General features: G+C 44.3%; 1 protein-coding gene across 1 annotated transcript in view; it reads right to left on the bottom strand.

Annotated features, from left to right (window-relative positions):
• Positions 1–654: 654 nt before the first annotated feature.
• Positions 655–16621, bottom strand: part of SLX4IP (SLX4 interacting protein) — a 91148-nt gene continuing 75181 nt past the window's right edge. The window contains exons 7-8 of the mRNA XM_035110077.2: positions 6962–7056; positions 655–2934 (exon numbers count right to left, since the gene is read on the bottom strand). Of these exons, the coding sequence (XP_034965968.1) occupies positions 2835–2934; positions 6962–7056 (195 nt within the window). The 3' untranslated portion in view covers positions 655–2834. The remainder of the gene's footprint in view (positions 2935–6961; positions 7057–16621) is intronic.

Below are 16621 nucleotides of genomic sequence, written 5' to 3'. Positions count from 1 at the left end.
AAAGAAAACAAAAAAGAATAGGGCGATTTCCTATGCGCAAGTCACTGCATGCCTACTTAACTTTTTGAAAAATAAAATAAAATAAACTGTTGTAATTTAGAGCAAAACAAGGCTAGCTAGCCATTAAGAGATCCAACGAGGTTTCTTAAACGGGTATTTTCTGATCAGGATCGCAATGCTGGCAAAAGGGGAGGGGGGGTTCTATCCTGCCCCCTGCACTGCTTTTCTCAGCTGAAATCACTTTCTGAAACAGCTCTTTGCCCCATGGGGCAAGACACAAAAGGTAGGAAAAAAACAAACACAGAATCAGATAAGTATTGGAGATGCAATGAGGTTGAGGGTACATTTTTTCATATGTGGTGGAGTATTGGGAAATAATTTATAATGAATTGGAAAAAAATGTTTTCCCAAAAAATCCCCAACAGACTCCTTTCTGAATTATCCCCAATTCAGATGGAAATTCCCAGGTGTCAAAAAAGGTTATTTATGTATGCCTTTACTGTGGCCCCTGTTTTGTTAGCCCCCCAAATGGAAAATGAGCGAGGTCCCAACTAAAGAAGAGTGGCAACTTAAACTGATGGAATATGTGCAACTCGCAGACTTAACATATAGAATAAGAGAACAAAAACAACATATGTTTAAAGAAGACTGGAAAATGTTTATTGAATATATTGGGGGGGGGGAATTGTGTACACTTGAAAACGTCGGCAGCATTAGTGTAAATAACTTTTGATGGATGTAATACTGGAATCCTGAATGGTTTGGTTTATATAAAACATGCAGGGATTTATGCTATGCAAAAGGAACCATGGAAGGAGAAGGGAAGTCACTGATTGATAGTATAAGGTTGGTTAAATGAGTACAGTATTCTAAGTTGTAAAACAAAATTTAATAAAAATTATATATTAAAAAGAGAGAATTGAAAACAAATTGTGGAATGGAAGTGACTGCCTAGCTCACATACAAGCAATTGTCTGCCACCTTTCATGCAGCCTATAGGCAGGGCCGGCTCTAAGGCAAGCCTGGGTGGCGCAGAGCGCCAGGGCGCCGGGGCGCCAGGGGGGCACCGCACAACTGCGACCGCTGCAGCAGCGCTGCACCCGCCAGACAGCCGCGGTGAGAAAGGGCGGGGGGGCGGAGCGATAATCGCACCATGGCGCCAGATATGCTTAAGACGGCCCTGCCTATAGGTAAGCAACTCTGGAAACAGCTGAGTATACCAATCACTGGACAAGGGCAGTGACATGGGTGGAATATCACAGCAGTTTGAATCTCCACTTTCCATGAAACTTTACTAGATGATCTTGGACCAATCAGATCCTTTCAGCAGTTTTTGCAAGCATAAAAATGGGGGCAAACGCGCATCGGTGCATGAGAAGCCTAAACAAAATGGGTGTATTATCTCCCTGATCAATTGCACTGCCTAGTTTTGCAAGCTCTTAGATCTCAAGCCTCCTTAAAGCAATTCTGATGCAGTTTTAATGTCCTCGTAAACATTTATTGCAATGCAGAAAGAAAAGTGAGTCAAGTGAATAGTAAATCTCATAATAATCCAATAATAGAGGTTTAGCTCCAAACAAATTTAAGTGGATTTGAGGTACAGAGGTGGGTTTAATCTTATCCTTTCTGCCTCTCTCTCTCTTCCCAACCCTGCTGGTTGGGGAAATATATTCCATTCAGCACACTCTATTTCTTCTAAATGCCTTTTGCATATTAAAAGCTATACAAAAAACAGGAATAAGATAGAGAGAAATGGGGGCAAAAGAACATAAATCCCAGTTTGATTCCCCTGGATGGTAAACAATGACAATTAGGCTGTAAACAGCTGCAGCAGATAAAGGCCCACCCATAATGGATTCATGACAAAATGAAGAAGGGTCTTTGCGGGGAAGCCAAAAACAGGTCAAAACTCACTTCTCCAATTACCTGTTGTGGATCACTACCAGGTGTAGAATACAGTGCTATATGGAGCTTGTGTCTTGTTAAATTTCAGTGACTTCAAGGATCTGAAACTTTAAGAAAGTTCAGGAGAAATGCCCATTTAGATGATCTTTGCAGGTACTTAGCAAGCCCCCCCCCCCCGAAGCAAATATATATTCTGGCAGAAGACATAACCATGATAGCTTTAAATTTGGGGAACTTTTTCTGTGGCTTTCTTTTAGGGTGGTGTTTTCCCCAACCCCTGCAATTCCCAGCCAACACACACACACTGAATGAGTCTCTCTGCAAGCTTGGCATATGGGGGGTTAAGCGTTAAGGGTTATTCTTTGGTGACTGCAGTCGGTTTTGGTTTGTCTGCATGACGGCCATCGTATTTCTCATAAAAACAAGTCTCTTGGGAAGGCTTTTTCTTCAGGTAAGCAACTCTCCATCAGACTTGGCTCCTGCCAAGCCTCGTGTAGGAAAAAAACCAACAATGTGGGATTTGGGGGTGGGGGAACTTCTCTGAAAGACGTCCCCGGACAACCAGCAAGACTGCAAGTCTGGGAACAGAGTGATCCTGCCTCGGAGACAACCTTATTGCTCCTGCAGGACAGGACAGCAGCCGTCGTTTCAGTCACCCTTTGACTTTGGTTTGGATGCTGCAGGGCTGCTGACTCACAGCACCACCGAGGGTTCCTGCGTCGAAGTCCTGTCTAACCACGCCGCAAAATGAAGTTTTTGCTGGCTGGCTGCACGGCTCGGCTGTCTCCAATTCACATCACTTGTCCCATTCTGAAACAGGAAGCCCCAAGCTGCTCTCAGCTGTATTTATGCAATCCTTTGGTCGAGCTCCACGCCTACGTTTTTGCTTCGGGCTGAGGATCGGGGAAGGCGCTCGAGATGCATTCTTCCTACTCCCTGTCTGAGTGCAGAGAGCCAAGATACACTTTCATGGTGTCCTTGCTGGGCTGCTTGCCCTCATCGGCTTTCTTTGTTTTTGTCCTCTTCACTCTAATAAGAATAATAATTTTTAAAAAATGAGATATTTTTCTTTAATAATGCCTAGCTCGCCACAGCTTTGCTCTTTCTACGAATTCAGGAAGGCTACGGGAGGATCCGCTTTTGTAAATGACAAGCCTGCTTATTGTCTTGGCAAACACCTACGGCTTGCCCAGTATGGGTAGGATCAAGCAGCCGCCGTCTGCACTGGGGGAATTGAATTTACAAAAGAACGAGTTGCGTAGGGCTTCAGGTCCAAATCCACAGGACAGGGCGGAATTTTATCCAGATGTTGTAACCCACAATGCACGTTGTCTTCACATCCTTCCCAACCGAAAGACAATGTTTTCAGGAAAATAAATAAAACAACCAAGATAAATACATATGCGCCCAGAGAGGGATTCTAGACTTTTCGGCTTGCACAAATTGTACACCGTTTTCATTAACACAGCAGGCACCAAACTATAGCAGATGAACATGGCACACCATTCTCAGTCCTGTGATTTAATATTAGAGAGACCCCTCCCTTCCCAGTCCACACTGGAAACGATTCTGGGGGAATGACGGTGCAGAACATCTTCTGGATGCTCACAGCAGCAGAGCATGGGTAGCCAAAACATCTTCCAGATGTTTTAGACTCCAACTCCCTTCAGTGCCAGTATAGCCAGAGAGATGTAGTCCACAACCTCTAGAGCAGGGGTCCCCAGACTTACCCAGCTTTGGGCCGGTGCCCGCCACGCCGATCGCGCGGTGGGCCGGAGGGCGGGGGAGTGCGCGCCCATGCGCATGCGCACACGCATTTACTGGCGCAGTGGCGCGCTTCCAGGTCAGAAAAGGTGCCGGAAATCGTTTGTGTGCATGCGTATGGGCATCCCCCGACCTGGAAGTGCACCGGAAATGACCTCTTCTGGGTTGGGAGAGTCCCATACGCATGCGCACAAAGCTTTTTCCCAACCTGGAAGAGCGTCGGCGCACTGCGCGCCGTAAGAGCAGGCGGCGGCAGCGGGCGGCAGGGGTCGCCGCGGGCCAGATTGGGAGGCCAATTGGGCCGCATCTGGCCCGCAGGCCGTAGTCTGGGGACCCCTGCTCTAGAGGGCAGGACGTTGGTAATCCTGGATCTAGGAATGATGTTTGGGAAATACATTCCCCATGTTTTCTTGCAGACTTGATACTGGCTGTTGCATATCTTTGCAGCTTTCCCAGACTACGGAAGCCCTTCTATGTGCTACTATTTCCAGGTAAAACTGGGGCCAAGAACAGGTGAGAGGGATGGTTCTGGGAGTCCTAGGGACTGGTCCATTTCATTTATGGATTCCAGAGAGGGAGAGCCTGAAAAATTGGGGCACAGAAGGCCACAGGGCCATAAAATCTGGTGACCTACCCATTTTAGATTTTCTGTTGCACTGGTGTGCATCCTTAGTTTAAATATCATGCAAGTTTCTGTTTTCTCTGCCTTGGTTTTATATTGATATGCATTTTAGGTGATAATAAATCCCCTTGTTGATTTTTGGACCAGGGTGAATTTTTTTCAAATAAACATCTAGCAGAGGTAGGGAAGTGCTGTGATTCCCACGCTGAATTCCTGTGCCCCTATGGGTTGGCTGATTCATTTCAATGGAGGTCGATCCACATATGCTTTCCTTCACATCCAGGGACCTGCTGCCTCCAATTGAACAGATGAGGATGGGCAGTCCATAAACTACTTAGTCAGCCCTCTGGAAACAAACAAACTTGAAGCCAAGAGATTGAGAATCAACTGGATTCCCATCCTACTTCCCCGATGGCCATATTCTCTTCCCTGTCAGATGTATCTCTACTGTTGTGTAGAGCAAAACCTTTTGAAAAAGCCCCACCCTGCCTGTCTTTGGGCGCTAGAGCCCGGCCTGGCCTTGCCACCACATCCCTGGCCCTTTCGCTGAATGACCACTTGGCCAGCGCTCGCTCACTCCTCACTTGGATGGTGAGTGAACTCAGACAGAGGGAGGCAGGCACAGGGCAACCCCAGCCTGGCCCTCCTCTCTGCAGGCATTGTGGGGGATTTGCCCCCCCCCCCAAGAGCCACGTCGGCTGGCCAGGCTTCTCCCTGCGTGGATGGGCAGACTGTGCAGCATGGCCCCACCTGGCTGTGGTGGCAGGGGCTGTGCTGGCACAGCGAGCTCCATTCGCCCTCCGTGCTCCATGCATGCCCCGGGCACCAGCAAATGCTGTTACACCACTGCCTCAAAATGACCTACAGGGCATGTGGCTTCCTGCAGCCTACCCACGTCCTCGCTCCTCCAGACTGATGTGCCCATGGCTATAGTCATTCCCTGGCTATCTGGGGAAACACGTAGTTAAGGAGCTGGGTGATCTTCCAGAAGGCAAAAAGGAGGAAGATGAAAAGCCCAGACAACATGGTATCAAATGCCTTTCCCTAGCACATGCCACTGGCACAGATGAACTTTAAACAGGCTAGGCTGTTAACCGCAGGCAGAAGGAAGAGGGCAGTGTCTTGGATTTTGTCAGGAAATCTCAGCTTTAAGGCTAAGTTAAAGTGGGGGTAAGTCGTCTGTGCAAAGGCCACAGCATAATGAAGGCTGAAGTTCGACTAACACTAATATTTGCGGTTGGCGTAAAGAGCACGGAGGAGAAAAGGAATGTTCCTTGGCCCAGTGCTTACTTAAGCATAAAGGACCCTCAGCTGCTTTCCAAACGAGCAGAGAAAGGACCCAAATTTCATTCTATACCTTGGGAACTGATTCAATTCCCAAGCAGTGCAAGCTCTGGGAATGCAAGGGAAGGCTCCAAGGAACATTGACCAGCCAACTGGTAACTTACGAAGGAGAACAACCACCTTTGCCCTGCCCACCCAATTCATTTGGGACACAGGGTTTCATTTTTGGCCTGTTGCAAAATGAATGTCTACTTTGAATTCTGAATAAATGCATCATATGTATTGCTACATGTTAGACAGATGGATCTGTCTGATGGGCCAGGAAGCATATCCCATTTCCAGAAAGAAAGAAAAAACAGCAAGGGGGGTACCCCCAAACCTGAAGTGGGCTAAGGGCTGCTCCCATATACCTGGCAGCAGAAAGAAGTATACAAATGCTATAGGTCAATTCTGTGTCCAGGGCAGCTGTCTACCAGCTCCATCTGATATGCAGGCTGAGACCCTACCTGCCCACAGACTGTCTCGCCAGAGTGGTGCATGCAGGGCCATCTTACCCATAGGCGCTAGGGGTGCGGGGCACCCAGACGCTGGGCTCTCAGGGGCGCCAGGCCGAGAGTCTGGGGCCTGAGAGTTGAGTCCAGGGAAGACCTGCCTGTCGGTTGGAGTGCCGCGGTGGGCTCTTCTGCTGCGGGTGGCTCTGTGCCACGAGTATGGGGGTGACTGAGCCAGTGAGACGCTGAGGCGGCTGGTCGCATCCACCCTCCTGTGTGCCTGGGACTGGGCAACCGGGGGGGGGGGGGGCTGGGCGGATCTTTGCACTCCAGCGCCGCATTTGCTTAAGGCAGCCCTGGGTGCATGCTCCAGTTATCTCCCTACTGCAGGCACCCCCAAACTGTGGCCCTCCAGATGTTTTGGCCTACAACTCCCACGATCCTTAGCTAACAGGACCAGTGGTTGGGAAAGATGGAAATTGTAGTCCAAAACATCTGGAGGGCCGAAGTCTGGGGATGCCTGGACTACTGCAATGCGCTCTACGTGGGGCTACCTTTGAAGGTGACCCAAAAACTACAACTAATCCAGAATGTGGCAGCTAGACTGGTGTCTGGACCACCTAGGACCCAACTCTCCCCATGATCAATTAACTGCGAGCGAAAGCTGGAAGGGTAGGAATGAAAAACAGTCCCTTCCCGCCCACCCTGTGTGGGTTCCAGTTGTTCATCTTTGCTGTTTATTTCTAGGAAGTTGCTCTTATTAAAAGTCATGCATATGCATGAATGACGTGGGGACTTTGGGGACTGTGCTCCAGCCTTGGCATTATCAGGTTTCCTATTCCCATCTTAAACATGTATGTGGTGTGTGAGAGAGAGAGCAGGGGAGAGCACTCACATCTTTTTCAGGGCGTTTTGCTTCTCCTGCTGAGTCAGGGAAGTTGCTGAAGATTCTCCGAAATATCCAGATGTCCCAGGAGGAAGGGTCTCTTCCTAATCCAAAAGGTAATGCAAAGCTTTCAAATAGTGACCCATCAGCACCACATTTACCAAAACGTTACAATATACATGTATTCTTTATACATTTCACTGATTTTACAACCATTGACATTTCAGAACTTGACTTCCTTCCCCCTCTTTCTGCGGTTCCTTAAATTTATTTTTAATACCTTCTGCATATCCAAATCAACTTAATTTGCTCATTTATTTATCTTCTTTAAATATATACTTTTCTGTAACTGCAGGTTATTGCAATAATCCTGCCAATGTTCTTATCTGTTTACAATTTCTCTGTAAATAGTCCACAAACCATTTCCATACTTTTTTTTTTTAAAAAAAGTTTGTTATCTTGATTTTTAAATTTTCTGGTGAGTTTCGCCATTTCTGCGTATTCCATAAGTTTCTGTATGCATTCTTCCTTTGCCGGGACTTCTGCTCCTTTCCATTTGGGGGCAAGTAACATTCTTGCTTCTGTAGTAGCATACATGAATAAGTTTCTATACAGTTTCGGTAGATGCATACCTGCCAAGTTGCTGTCAGAGAAATAAGGGACCGGGCGGAAATAGCAGACCGGAAGTAGCGCTGCCGCCACTTTGGAACTGGACGGAGCATGCTCAGAAGTGACTTTTGATGCTGCTTTGCCCAGTTCCAAAATGGCCGCCGCGCCAGAAGTCGCACTGCAGCCATTTTGGAACTGGGCAAAGTAGCATCAAAAGTTGCTTCTGAGTATGCTCCGCCCAGTTCCAAAATGGCCACCGCACCGGAATAAACCAGGAAAAAAAATCCGTTTTTTCAGCTAGGAACAGCTGGAAAAATGGGGATTTCCCGGGGAAAACGGGAGGCTTGGCAGCTATGGGTAGATGTGTCCTTATAATTCCCAAAAGAAAAGCTTCTGAGTTTGTTTTTACAAATGTTATTTGAAACATCCTTTTCATTTCATTATATATCATTTCCCAGTAAGCCTCAACCTTACTACAAGACCACCACATATGATAAAAAGAACCTTCTTTCTCTTTACATTTCCAACACTTATTTGATTGAGATTTATACATTTTTGCCAGCTTACTCGTTTTACTCACCCCCCCCCCCCGTTTATACATGAATTCTTTATTTACCTCTTCCACCTCTCCAGAAGAAAAGAGACACCAAATTGCACTAAGCCAAGGGCGGTCTTTCCTGCAGTAATCTCCTGCTAAACATTTTTGAGCCACTGAACTGAACCACAAACAAACAAGGCCAATGAGCTGGATTCCAAGCCATCTGAAGAAACTGCTGGCAAATATTTGATGTCTTTGTGGTTCGAACTGTGACAGATGCCAGGAGTCTGTGTAGCAGACAACAGCAACTTGCTTTGTCACTGGCTATTGAAGAGTTAATGGAACCGTGTCTATTCCATTATTATCTGAAGGATTCCTATGATTTCCCATATTAACAACATGGGATACAGGGACTTGCAAAACTCTGTCTATCCATCCATCATATTCAGCTTTGCTAGTGACTTTAATTATGAATTTTGCTTTTGAATTATGGTGCTGGAGGTGACTCTTGAGAGTCCCATGGACTCCAAGAAGATAAAACCTATCCATTCTGAAGGAAATCAGCCCCCAAGTGCTCACTGGAAGGACAGATCCTGAAGCTGAGGCTCCAATACTTTGACCACCTTATGAGAAGAGAAGACTCCCTGGAAAAGACCCTGATGTTGGGAAAGATGGAGGGCACAAGGAGAAGGGGGACGACAGAGGATGAGATGGCTGGACAGTGTTCTCGAAGCTACGAACATGAGTTTGACCAAGCTGCGGGAGGCAATGGAAGACAGGAGTGACTGGCATGCTCTGGTCCATGGGGTCACGAAGAGTCGGACACGACTAAATGACTAAACAACAACAACAAAGTGATTTTAATAAATATATACGTTCGTACATGCACACAGAACCGTGATTGTTCTCTTCATTATTAAAACCTATATATGAATGGAATGAGAAATTTTATTTTATGTATCCCCCCCACACTGCTCCTGTAAAAGTCAGCCTCCCCACTGCAACGCTTCTGAAATTGGACCATCAAGCCAAGGCGAAATGGTGTGGCATCCATTTGCCTTTTCGGCTAGTCAGTCAAAAATTGGAGGCCTCGATCCTCAGAGCATCATTGAAGTGAAACATGCCACACTTCTGCTGTGTCACATAACGTTGTCCCTTGGTGACGTGAGGAAGAGTCTTGCACGGCCAGATTCATGCATGCCATTTAACTTGTGGCCTAAACCTGCTTTGCAGTTTAGCTGCGGGGAAAGTGTTGCTGAGTGGAAAAGATTGCACTCTTTGACTTTTGATTTGCTTTATAATATTTGTCCGTATAGGGGGCCGAAAAGGGTTAAAGCTTTGAAAAATAACAAGGGAAAAATGATGTATCTGTGAAACACTTCTCAACATGCCCAATAAGTATAGTAGATTTTCCCCTCAGAGCCACACCCTAGAAGTGCTATATTTTGAGAACTGAACAATTAACATAAGGAATATGAGTCATTCTTTGAACGACTCTGTGGGAACCAGAGAGCCTCTTGCTTTTAGGAGGAATGTTAAGTTGCCTGAGGCTGGAATAGCACCAGATTTTTCTATTTTTTTTAAGGAACAAAAAGTGGACAATTCATATATCTTAAGTATTAATGGTGAAACCTGCTTTAATAATTAGTTAATGAGATGCAAGAAGGGGGACTGCCAGACGAGGAGGGATGAGGAGCCTGTTTTGAGAATGTTGTTGTTTATTTCCTGTGGGAATGGCAAAGCTTGTGAATGAAAAAGGGAAGCTTAAATCTGTTGTCATCCTGTCCGGGAATCCCAAATTCTTTTATAAAGAAAAACATCACAGGCAGAAAGAATGACTGCAGAGGTTAGACACTGTATGAGTATTTTAAATGGTAAAACAGAAAATTTAATTTAAAAATTATTATTATTATTATTATTATTATTATTATTATTATTATTATTATTAATAATAAAGTGTTACCGTGAGAGTGAAAAGGGGATGCAGAAAAGGATGACCAAATAATCAAGGGAACTCGGGCACATTCTTCACAGAAGAAAAGTAATTTCCCCAATGAAAATAGGGGCACCCTATCCCATTATTATTATTATTATTATTATTATTATTATTATTATTATTATTATTAAATTTATACCCTGCCCATCTGACTGGGTTGCCCCAGCCACTCTGGGTAGCTTCCAACATATATTAAAAACCTAATAAAACATTAAAAAACTTCCCTATACAGGGCTGTCTTCAGATGTCTTCTAAAGGTTGTATAGTTATCTCCTTGGCTCCAACATTTATCCAATGAAAATATGGATGTCCTAAGGAAATGCAGGACATTCTGGGATGGCTTCTGTAAATCCAGGATGGTACCTAGAAAATAGGGACACTTGGCAGGTCTGAAATCACCACCCGTACTACTAGAGTTTGGGGACACCTGCTAAAACTGATTGGCAGAATATTCGAGACAGAATTAACTTAGGGAGTTCACTGCCACAAGATGTGGCCATCAGTTTGGAAGGCTTTGAGAAATTCACAAAAAAAACAGAATAAAATTTAGGGACAGAACTACCCAAACTGTATAGAAATTTATTCATGTATGCAACTACAGCGGCAAGAATGTTACTTGCCCCAAAATGGAAAGAAGCAGAAGTCCCAGCAGAAGAAGAATGGATACAAAAACTTATGGGATATGCAGAAATGGCGAAACTTGTCAGAAAAACAAGAAAGCAAGATCACAAACCTTTAAATAAAAAAACGGTTTACTGAATATTTACAAATCAACTGTAAACAGATAAGAAAATTGGCAGGGTTATTGTAATAACCTGCAGTTTTAAGAGTATATATTTAAAGTAGATGAATAAATGAATAAATTGAGTTATTTGGAATACCTCGGTTTAAGTACGCCTCGGTTTTAGTATTTTCAGTTTAAGTACTCCGCGGACCTGTCTGGAACGGATTAATCCACTGTCCATTACTTTCAATGGAAAAATTCGCTTCAGGTTAAGTACGCTTCAGGTTAAGTATGGACTTCCGGAACCAATTACACACATACCTCGGGTTAAGTACGCTTCAGGTTGAGTACTCGGCGGACCCGTCTGGAACGGATTAATCCACTTTCCATTACTTTCAATGGGAAAGTTTGCTTCAGGTTAAGTACGCTTCAGGTTAAGTACAGACTTCCGGAATCAAGGTTTGTAAACCGAGGTACCACTGTTCACTGTTGGGTTACAAATGCTTCAGGTCACAAACTCCGCTAACCCAGAAATATTACCTCGGGTTAAGAACTTTGCTTCAGGATGAGAACAGAAATCGTGTTCCGGTGGCGCGGTGGCAGCAAGAGCCCCCATTAGCTAAAGTGGTGCTTCAGGTTAAGAACGGACCTCTGGAACAAATTAAGTTCTTAACCAGAGGTACCACTGTATGCAGAAATTAATAACAAAAAAGATGCCAAGACTCATTTTGTTGTTCTTCGCCCCTACTGCTAAATCCCTGCTTTCCCAAGACTGCACCATTTTGAGTTCTAGCACAAATACTCCGCCTTCCAAGAAGGAATTCACAAGGAAACTGAAAATGATTATTCTCAAGACCTGGGAAAGGCCATTGTCAATTCTACTGCCTTCCATTCAACTGAGGGCTAGCTTGATGCTTGAAGGGAAAGGAAGGGGCTGCTCCCTGACTACTTTGCACATCGCCTTTCTAAGGACTTCTCAGTTTCAGCTGCCTTCCTTTGGAACTAAGCTCTTCACTTCTGGGTACAGTGGTACCTCTACTTGCGAATTTAATGCGTTCCGAACGCACATTCGCAAGTCGAAAAAAATTGTAAGTCGAATCCCATAGGAATGCATTGGGAGAAAAAAATCGTAAGTCGAAGCAACCCTATCTAAAAATTCGTAAGTAGAAAAAATCCCATCTAAACCGCATCCAAGATGGCGGGCGGAGCTTCATTTGTAAGTAGAAACATTCGTAAGTAGAGTTATTCGTAAGTAGAGGTACCACTGTACTGGAATCTACATTAGCCATATTTTAAAGGAAAGGGAGAGGAGGTGAAGAATCCAATGGCACGGTTCTCTTAAACTCCCCCATGTGCATTATTTTTTAAAAATGTACAGGGGTACTAAAAATAAAAAGAAAGTTTCCACTGTTTGCCAAAACAAGCTGGTTCAACAGCTAGGTATTTTTGGATTGGATTGGATTTTTACTGTGGAATACAGAGAATTTCTTGCTCTGCCTTACAAAAGAGAATTAACAGCTACTGCCTTTATATGCTTGAAGACATATGCTTAATACTGTTACTCCAAGGCTAAGGTGTTTATTGAGGCATGAATTGCTTCCGATTGCACATTATGTCACGTGACTATAGACGGTGGATTCAGAGGGAATATTTGCAGAGAATGGATCTATTGTTCAGCGATAACACAAAGGCAGGGAAAGGTCAGTGGTTTTATAGTCAAGACAACATTCGCTTAATAACATGCAAAGGAACTGAAGCCAAGGCGGTCTTTGGAGTTTTACATTTTTCGGGTTGTTTAACGCTTTAACAGTGCTGTTATATCTGCCGAACCCTCTCTATTTCCCTACTTTAAAGCAAGCATGGGAAGGCTACGGTCATGGAGGAGGGAAGACGAAACTTTTGCATTTCTGACTCAGGAATCTTGAAAGCCTATTTTATCATTTGGCTGAAAGAAACACAGGAGGAAATCAATAGCAAATCAATAAAAATATTTTAAGAAGAAAGTGGAAATGTAAAAAAAAAAAAAAAAACTACAGGGGAAAACGAACATGGGTTTCCAAATACTGTGGTACCTTGGAAACTGAACAGAAGCCATTCCAGAAGTCCGTTCAACTTCCAAAATGTCCGGAAAACAAGGGGCGGCTTCCGATTGGCTGCAAGAAGCTCCTGCAGCCAATCAGAAACCGTGCTGGACGTCCAGGTTCCCAAAGAACCTTTTCAAACCTGAACACTGCATTCAGAAGCCAAAACATTTGACTCGCAAGTTAACCAAGGTATGACTGTATCAAAGTTCTGTTGGATATCAAAATAATGGAACACCCATATAAGTTCTAACTTATGACAGTTGAACTACACACAGCAGCAGGGCATTAGTAGGGGAGAGCTGACAGAGGGAGAGAAATCTGTTAATATGGTATATTAAAACAATTTATTCCTCTTCTTTCCAATTCTCCCCCTGACTTGCAAGTCGCAACCTTCCCCCACCCCCTACTTCCCTTGAGTGAGCTCCAAAAGTAGAATGTGCACATTTGGGAAGGAAGATGAAGAACTGGTGGGGGACTAAGGCAGGCTTTGTCAAGATGGTGCCCGCCAGATGTTTTGGGCTGCGATTCCCATCAGCTCCAGCCATCCATGGGAGTTCCAGTCCAAAACAGGTGGAGGGCACCAGGCTGCCAAAAGCTGCATTAAGCATCCCTCTCGCTCATTCTCCCTTACACGGAGCACACTTTCTGCCGACTCATCCTTATTTTACAAGGGTAAATTCCACAAGGAGAAGGGGACGACAGAGGACGAGATGGTTGGACAGTGTTCTCGAAGCTACGAGCATGGTGTTTGCCGAAGCTGTGGGAGGCAGTAGAAGACAGGAGTGCTTGGCCTCCTTTGGTCCATGGTGTCAGGAAGAGTCGGACCTGACTAAACGACTAAACAACAACAACAAATTCCAAAAGAGCAATAGAAGTGGCTGTTTGCTGATCTAATTATGGCAGCATGGACAAGAACTGTTGATGACTTCAAAGGTCAATAGCACTTATCCTTGATCTTGCCATTTATAGTTGGATTAGTGAGGCTCAGCTGACAGAATCAACTCGCCCTCGATGAGCCTAGTGGTCAGACATGGGGAGCATCACTAACCAGGACAAATCCCCTCTCTCACACTTTCATCCCAGCCATTACTCATGTGGCACGAGGCAGGTATTCATCCTGGCTGCTTCCTTTCAGGAGAAGATTGCAACAGATGCCAGGTTGAAAATTGTTGTTCAGCCCAGAGATGGCAAGAAGATAAAATCCTGACCAGAGAAGAATGGCAGATTAAGTTGATGGATTATGCCAAAATCGCTAAAATGACCCGAAGGATCAGAAATCAGGAAAACCAAAAACTTTAATAAAGAATGGGGAAATTTTATCTTCAAAACGATTGTAAATAGTTAAAATTGTTAGTAGGATGGGAATAACACTTGTAGTTTAATGGTGAATTTTGGATATAATGGAGATGTAAAAAATGTGGATTATTGTAAAAGATGCAGGAGGAAAGGAGTAACAAGAGGACCCACAAAGGGGAGGAGGGGAGTCCAGGAGATTCCTTGGAATCTTGTCATTATGTTGTATGTTAGATATGTGACTGTAAAATTGTAATTTGAAAAAAACCCCTGTAAGGGTGACTCCCTACAGGGAGCCAGGCCCCATCAGCAGTACGTTTCCGAGCACAATTCAAAGTGTTGGTGCTGACCTTTAAAGCCCTAAATGGCCTCGGTCCAGTATACCTGAAGGAGCGCCTCCACCTCCATCATTCTGCCCGGACACTGAAGTCCAGCACCGAGGACCTTCTGGCGGTTCCCTTGTTGCGAGAAGCCAAGTTGCAGGGAACTAGGCAGAGGGCCTTCTCGGTGGTGGCGCCTGTCCTGTGGAACGCCCTCCCATCGGATGTCAAAGAGAAAACAACTACCAGACTTTTAGAAGACATCTGAAGGCAGCCCTGTTCAGGGAGGCTTTTAATGTTAAATAGATTACTGTGTTTTATTTTTCTGTTGGAAGCCGCCCAGAGTGGCTGGGGAAACCCAGCCAGATGGGCGGGGTATAAATAATATATTATTATTATTATTATTATTATTATTATTATTATTATTATTATTATTATTATTATAGCAGCCAGGGGGGAGGGGAAAGACTCGGGGGAAGAGAGAAGCCAACGTGCAGAACGATGGGAAAGCTCAGGGCAGGAGAGATGTAGGCAAGGGCTCAAGGATGCTGGACAGGGAGGAGGCTGAGAGGGCATCACTCCTTCTGGTGCAAGAGTTAAGGAGAGCACTGCGACACAGGTCAAGGGGGAGGCGTTTTGGGGTGCCCTGACTACTTTGCTGGCATAAGAACAGACGTACGCCATTGCCGGATTCGGAATGAGAGGTCATGTTTTAAGCTGTCTTTGCACTTTAAGCTTACTTTGCACAATAAGTCTTTATAGACAAACTGGACTCAAGCGGAGTTACTCTAGAGCAGCCACGACGACCCTCTGACAATAAATATTTTTTTAAAAAAAGATAAAGAAAATTGTTGTTCAAGAGGCGAGCTCAGTTATTATTGACAGGGAAAGCAAATACAAGTCAACACACTGTATTAATGCATTACTAGAATGCAAAGGTGAATAGGGTTTTTATCAGTACTTTGGTATAAATGCATGTTTAATTGAAGAAACTTAACCTTGCCCCTACTTCAATGTCCTTCCCCTTTGTTTATTTTTCTTCTGGCTTAGATTCAGCTACCCACTGTTGGAAAGGAAGTAGGTCTGCTAATATGTGTTCTCGCAGCAAGGCTTCAAAAATCATGGCAGCAACTTCCAAAAGAAGCCAATAAGCATAAGGCAAATTTTCATGATGTTATTTTTGTTCTAGTACAACAGGCTCCTCACCAGCTTCCTTCCACCCGCTTCTATCTCATTGTATAAAATCACTCCAAATAAGCTTATGTACATTTTGCACAGTTGCAAACAGAAGGAAGGAATGTCCTTCGAGACAGTTAGCAAGGTATAAAACATTATTTTCAACATGCAATAAAGTGTAATCAGATATTTAGAAAGCAAAATAGGCATCAGATTTTACAAGACCTAGAATAAAAGCAGGACAACGAAAAGACTTTAGGAAATAAAAGCATGACAGCTGACGTAGACATACAAGCTCTTAGCTTGAAGTGACAGTTAACACTCAGAATTCTGATTTCATGAGGATTGCTTTTCACTCTTCACTATCTTGGCATCTTTGAAAAACAACCAAGGGACTTGGTGACACACACACACACACACACACACACACACACACACGTTATATATATATTGCAAAATCTACGGCTTTATCTTTGTAAATCGGTCTACGCTAAAAGACACTTCCCTTTCTGGTGTCCTACCCATAAAAAGTGATATCAGAACGTATCTGTTGAATAATTATTCCTGTTGAAGGTACTGACAACCATTAATCATGGTTATAGACAGTGAAAATGTACCATTACCTTCTTAGAGGTTCTTTCCTAACCTAAGTCTGGGTGTGCCCTCAAAGTAGCTTTGTTTCATCCAGACTTCCTCATCTCCCCAAATATCTCCATTATTTCAACACTGTACAAATACAGATCTCTCAGAAAAGCTGGAAATATTTACTGCTTAGCCCTAGGGGCCTCTCAGCTATATTCTGTGCACAGCTATTTCAAAATATTTGCCATCTTTCATAACTTTATATCAACTCCTTTTATAGGAATGCCCCATTTCCACTTTTTAGCTTTCTCGAGAGCCAGTTTATTCATTCAGCTGGATGGAGGAAA

This window comes from Zootoca vivipara, chromosome 3 (genome assembly GCF_963506605.1).
Source record: "Zootoca vivipara chromosome 3, rZooViv1.1, whole genome shotgun sequence".
Lineage (NCBI taxonomy): Eukaryota > Metazoa > Chordata > Lepidosauria > Squamata > Lacertidae > Zootoca > Zootoca vivipara.
The sequence above is the reverse complement of the archived record's forward strand: the minus strand, read 5'-3'. Positions and strand labels throughout refer to the sequence as shown.